At 55.1% G+C, this 6,116-nt stretch overlaps 1 protein-coding gene across 1 annotated transcript in view; it reads right to left on the reverse strand.

The window, feature by feature from the left end:
• slc9a6a (solute carrier family 9 member A6a) overlaps nucleotides 1-3,544 on the reverse strand; it is a 91,047-nt gene extending 87,503 nt beyond the window's left edge. Inside the window, exon 1 of the mRNA XM_072595649.1 lies at nucleotides 3,317-3,544. Within this exon, the coding sequence (XP_072451750.1) occupies nucleotides 3,317-3,494 (178 nt within the window). The 5' untranslated portion in view covers nucleotides 3,495-3,544. The remainder of the gene's footprint in view (nucleotides 1-3,316) is intronic.
• Between the last annotated feature and the right edge of the window lie 2,572 nt (nucleotides 3,545-6,116).

A 6,116-nucleotide genomic window follows, 5' to 3' on the forward strand; every position in this document is an offset into this window, starting at 1 on the left:
TGTGAGGGTGTGTGTGAGGGTGTGTGTGTGAGGGTGTGTGTGTGAGGGTGTGTGTGTGAGGGTGTGTGTGGGTGTGTGTGTGAGTGTGAGGGTGTGTGTGTGTGGGTGTGTGTGTGAGTGTGAGGGTGTGTGTGTGTGTGTGTGTGTGTGAGGGTGTGTGTGTGTGTGTGAGGGTGTGTGTGTGTGTGTGTGAGGGTGTGTGTGTGTGGCTGTGTGTGAGTGTGTGTGGGTGTGTGTGAGAGTGTGTGGGTGTGTGTGTGAGTGTGAGGGTGTGTGTGAGAGTGTGAGGGTGTGTGTGTGTGGGTGTGTGTGTGTGTGTGTGAGGGTGTGTGTGAGGGTGTGTGTGTGTGTGTGTCTGTGTGTGTGAGGGTGTGTGTGTGAGTGTGAGGATGTGTGTGTGAGTGTGAGGATGTGTGTGTGAGTGTCTGTGTGTGTGAGGGTGTTTGCGTGTGTGTGAGGGTGTGTGTGTGTGTGTGAGGGTGTGTGTGAGGGTGTGTGTGAGGGTGTGTGTGAGGGTGTGTGTGTGTGAGGGTGTGTGTGAGGGTGTGTGTGAGGGTGTGTGTGAGGGTGTGTGTGTGTGAGGGTGTGTGTGAGGGTGTGTGTGTGTGAGGGTGTGTGTGAGGGTGTGTGTGTGTGAGGGTGTGTGTGAGGGTGTGTGTGAGGGTGTGTGTGAGGGTGTGTGTGAGGGTGTGTGTGTGTCTGTGAGGGTGTGTGTGAGGGTGTGTGTGAGGGTGTGTGTGTGTGAGGTTGTGTGTGAGGGTGTGTGTGTGTGTGTGAGGGTGTGTGTGAGGGTGTGTGTGAGTGAGGGTGTGTGTGTGTGTGTGAGGGTGTGTGTGTGTGAGGGTGTGTGTGTGTGTGTGTGTGTGAGGGTGTGTGTGAGAGTGTGTGAGGGTGTGTGTGTGTGAGGGTGTGTGTGTGTGTGTGTGAGGGTGTGTGTGTGTGAGGGTGTGTGTGTGTGAGGGTGTGTGTGTGTGTCTGGGTGTGTGTGAGGGTGTGTGTGTGTGTGTGAGGGTGTGTGTGTGTCTGGGTGTGTGTGAGGGTGTGTGTGTGTGTGTGAGGGTGTGTGTGAGGGTGTGTGAGGGTGTGTGTGTGTGTCTGGGTGTGTCTGTGTGTGTGTGTGTGTGTGTCTGGGTGTGTCTGTGTGTGTGTGTCTGTGTGTGAGGGTGTTTGTGTGTCTGTGTGTGAGGGTGTGTGTGTGTGTGTGTGTGTGTGAGGGTGTGTCTGTGTGAGGGTGTGTCTGTGTGAGGGTGTGTCTGTGTGAGGGTGTGTGAGGGTGTGTCTGTGTGAGGGTGTGTCTGTGTGTGTGTGTCTGTGTGTGAGTGTGAGTGTGTGTGTGTCTGTGTGAGGGTGTGTGTCTGTGTGAGGGTGTGTGTCTGTGTGTGTGTGTGTGTGTCTGTGTGAGGGTGTGTGTCTGTGTGTGTGTGTGTCTGTGTGTGTGTGTGTGTCTGTGTGTGAGTGTGAGTGTGTGTGTGTCTGTGTGAGGGTGTTTGTGTGTCTGTGTGTGAGGGTGTGTGTGTGTCTGTGTGTGTGAGGGTGTGTCTGTGTGAGGGTGTGTCTGTGTGAGGGTGTGTCTGTGTGTGTGTGTCTGTGTGTGTGAGGGTGTGTGAGGGTGTGTCTGTGTGAGGGTGTGTCTGTGTGTGTGTGTCTGTGTGTGAGTGTGTGTGTGTCTGTGTGTGTGTGTCTGTGTGTGTGTGTCTGTGTGTGTGTGTGTGTCTGTGTGAGGGTGTGTGTCTGTGTGAGGGTGTGTCTGTGTGAGGGTGTGTGTCTGTGTGTCTGTGTGAGGGTGTGTGTCTGTGTGAGGGTGTGTCTGTGTGAGAGTGTGTGTGAGGGTGTGTCTGTGTGAGGGTGTGTGTCTGTGTGTGTGTCTGTCTGTGTGAGGGTGTGTGTCTGTGTGAGGGTGTGTGTCTGTGTGAGGGTGTGTGTGAGGGTGTGTCTGTGTGAGGGTGTGTGTCTGTGTGTGTGTCTGTCTGTGTGAGGGTGTGTGTCTGTGTGAGGGTGTGTGTCTGTGTGAGGGTGTGTGTGTGGGTGTGTGTGAGGGTGTGTCTGTGTGAGGGTGTGTGTCTGTGTGAGGGTGTGAGGGTGTGTGTCTGTGTGAGGGTGTGTGTCTGTGTGTGTGTGTGTGTGTCTGTGTGAGGGTGTGTGTCTGTGTGAGGGTGTGTGTGTCTGTGTGTGTGTCTGTGTGAGGGTGTGTGTCTGTGTGTGTGTGTGAGGGTGTGTGTCTGTGTGAGGGTGTGTGTCTGTGTGAGGGTGTGTGTGTCTGTGTGAGGGTGTGTGTGTCTGTGTGTGTGTCTGTGTGAGGGTGTGTGTGTCTGTGTGAGGGTGTGTGTGTCTGTGTGTGTGTCTGTGTGAGGGTGTGTGTGTCTGTGTGAGGGTGTGTGTCTGTGTGAGGGTGTGTGTCTGTGTGTGTGTGAGGGTGTGTCTGTGTGAGGGTGTGTGTCTGTGTGTCTGTGTGAGGGTGTGTGTGTCTGTGTGAGGGTGTGTGTGTCTGTGTGAGGGTGTGTGTGTCTGTGTGTGTGTCTGTGTGAGGGTGTGTGTGTCTGTGTGAGGGTGTGTGTGTCTGTGTGAGGGTGTGTGTCTGTGTGAGGGTGTGTGTCTGTGTGTGTGTGAGGGTGTGTCTGTGTGTCTGTGTGAGGGTGTGTGTGTGGGTGTCTGTGTGAGGGTGTGTGTGAGGGTGTGTCTGTGTGTCTGTGTGAGGGTGTGTGTGAGGGTGTGTCTGTGTGTCTGTGTGAGGGTGTGTGTGAGGGTGTGTCTGTGTGAGGGTGTGTGTGAGGGTGTGTCTGTGTGAGGTGTGTGTGAGGGTGTGTCTGTGTGAGGGTGTGTGTCTGTGTGAGGGTGTGTGTGAGGGTGTGTCTGTGTGAGGGTGTGTGTGAGGGTGTGTGTGAGGGTGTGTCTGTGTGTCTGTGTGAGGGTGTGTCTGTGTGAGGGTGTGTCTGTGTGAGGGTGTGTCTGTGTGAGGGTGTGTCTGTGTGTCTGTGTGAGGGTGTGTGTGAGGGTGTGTCTGTGTGAGGGTGTGTGTGAGGGTGTGTGTGAGGGTGTGTCTGTGTGTCTGTGTGAGGGTGTGTCTGTGTGAGGGTGTGTCTGTGTGAGGGTGTGTGTGAGGGTGTGTGTGAGGGTGTGTCTGTGTGAGGGTGTGTGTGAGGGTGTGTGTGAGGGTGTGTCTGTGTGTCTGTGTGAGGGTGTGTCTGTGTGAGGGTGTGTCTGTGTGAGGGTGTGTGTGAGGGTGTGTGTGAGGGTGTGTCTGTGTGAGGGTGTGTGTGAGGGTGTGTGTGAGGGTGTGTCTGTGTGTCTGTGTGAGGGTGTGTGTCCCTCTCATTACCGTACGCCATGGCGAGTCCCGCCTGGTGGATGAAGCGGCAGCGCCGGTGCTGGAGCAGCCACAGGCTCAGGATAGTGACGGTCAGGAGGAGGATGAACAGCAGCAGCTCCGCGCTGTCCTGGCGGTGACTCCGCTCAGCCTGGGCCTCGCTCAGCGGCTCCGGCTCCGGCTCCGCCATCGCCCCGCGACCCGCGACCCGGGGACCGGGCCCTGACTCGGCCCCTCCCCTCAGTCCCCAGGCTCAGGCTCCGCCCCCCTAGGCCCTCGCTCTGACCCCGCCCCCCCGGCCCTCACTCTGACCCCGCCCCCAGGCCCTCTCTCTGACCCCTCCCCCTAGGCCCTCACTCTAACCCCTCCCCTCAGTCCCCAGCTCCGCCCCCCAGGCCCTCACTCTGACCCCGCCCCTCAGTCCCCAGGCCCTCACTCTGACCCCTCCCCCTAGGCCCTCACTCTGACCCCGCCCCCTAGGCCCTCTCTCTGACCCCTCCCCCTAGGCCCTCACTCTAACCCCTCCCCTCAGTCCCCAGCTCCGCCCCCCAGGCCCTCACTCTGACCCCGCCCCCCTAGGCCCTCACTCTGACCCCGCCCCCCTAGGCCCTCACTCTGACCCCGCCCCTCAGTCCCCAGCTCCGCCCCCAGGCCCTCGCTCTGACCCCGCCCCTCAGTCCCCAGCTCCGCCCCCCAGGCCCTCACTCTGACCCCTCCCCCTCCCCCAGTCCTCTCCCGCGAGCACCGCCCGGAACAAAACAATAAAAGCCAATCCCGAGTGAGAGGGAGACGGCACGGAGTGAGTGACTGCAGCCTGCACCAATGAGAAAGCAGCCAGCTGGGGGGGCGGGGTCTGTGTCAACATTGACACGCTGCCGTGTCACATGACCCACCCACTTCACAACATCCACACTCCAGCTGGGAGTCCATGCAGTGCCATTGGGAGGGATTGCTGCCTACAACACACTACATGCCATTGCGATACAGTGCAATGTCCCTATTCCTAAGCCAGGAGAGCAGGATTCAAGTCCAAATTGGTCCAGAGATGTCTTAATATTTCTGAACAGGTTGATTCCAAAATATCTCCTGACTTATCTGGCTGCAAAGAGAAACCTGGGAATTATAGACCAACAAGCCTAACATCTGTAGTACATAAGTTACTTGAGAAGATTCTGATAAGATACACATGCATTTGGAAAGACAGGGTTTGATTAGGAATGGTCAGCATGGCTTTGTGTGTGGGAGATCCTGCCTCACAAATTTGTTAAGAGTGCTTTTATGAATAATCAGAAAGGTTGATGAGGGCAGGGCATTAAATGTAGTCTAGATGGATTTTAGTAAGGATAAATAAATGAAATAGAATTACAGAGCAGAATGTAAACAGATGGGTCAGGATGGGATAATCATCTGAAGTTGTTGAATTCAATGTTGAGACCGGCAGGCTGTAAGGTGCCTCGTCGGAAGGTGAGATGCTGTTGCCCCAGTTTGTGTTGAGCTTCACTGGAACATTGCAGCAGGCCAAGGACAGACATGTGGGCATGGGAGCAGGATTGTGTATTGAAGTGGTAAGCTATGGGGAGGTCCGGGACCTGACTGCATACAGACCAAAGGTGCTCAGCAAAACAATTACCCAGTCGGCGTTTTGTCTCTCCGATATACTGATAAAGCAGTTGTGAGAGGGGACCCGGGTAGGCCTGGAACAAGAAGTGTTCCACATACCCCATGAAAAGGCAGGCATAGCTAGGACCCATGTGGGTACCCATTGCTACACCTTTGATTGGAGAAAATGGGATAAGTTGAAGGAGATGTTGTTGAGAGAGAGAACAAGTTCAGCCAGGCAGAGGAGAGTGGTGGTGGATGGAGATTGTTTGGGCCTCTTTTCGAGAAAGAAGCGAAGAGCTTTCAAGCCGTCTTGGTGTGGGATGGAGGTGTAAAGAGATTGCACATCCATGGTGAATAGTAGGTGGTTAGGGCCTGCGAATTGAAAGCTGTCAATGTGTCGCAGGGCATCAGAGGAATCCCAGACGTAGGTGGGGAGGGAGTGAACCAGAGGAGTAAGGATGGAGTCAAGGTCGGAGGAAATAAGTTCAGTGGGGCAGGAGCATGCTGACACAATGGGCCTGCCGGGACAGTCCTTCTTGTGGATTTTGGGAAGTAGGTAGAAATGGGCTATCCAGGGTTGGGAGACTATGAGGTTGGAAGCTGTGGGGGTGGGTGGGGGGGGGGGGGAAGAGGGAGGCATCTGGAGGAAATGAGGTTAGTCACGGTGTTGTAGACAATGGTTTGATGCTCAGTGGTGTGGTCATTCTCCAGGGGAAGGTAGGAGGGGGAATATTGAGGGCAGGAAATTATCCTGGCAGGGGTGTCCAATTCAAGGTGGAATGTTGGAGGGATGTGAAAGGATCTGTGGAGCAGGGGGAGGACTCTTGCCCAAAGAAGTGAGCACGAAGGAGACGGAGACAGAAGAAGAGCTCAACATCATGTCGAGCCCGGAATTCATTGAGGTGGGGATGTTAGGTTTTATTGGTAGAGGGATCGAGTGCCAGAACTGTAACGTTTATGCTGCAACTATATAAAATGCTAGAGCAGCTGCACTTGGAATATTGTGTACAGTTCTGGTCATCCATTACAGGAAGGATGTGGAAGCATCGGAAAGGTGCAGAGGAAATTTACCAGGATGTTGCCTGGTCTGGAGGGAAGCTCTTATGAGGAAAGGCTGAGACACTTGGGACTGTTCTCATTGGAAAGAAAGAGGCTAAGAGGGGACTTGATAGAGACATACAAGATGATCAGAGGATTAGATAGGGTTGGC

The sequence above is a fragment of the Chiloscyllium punctatum genome, chromosome 25 (genome assembly GCF_047496795.1).
Source record: "Chiloscyllium punctatum isolate Juve2018m chromosome 25, sChiPun1.3, whole genome shotgun sequence".
In the NCBI taxonomy this organism is placed as follows: domain Eukaryota; kingdom Metazoa; phylum Chordata; class Chondrichthyes; order Orectolobiformes; family Hemiscylliidae; genus Chiloscyllium; species Chiloscyllium punctatum.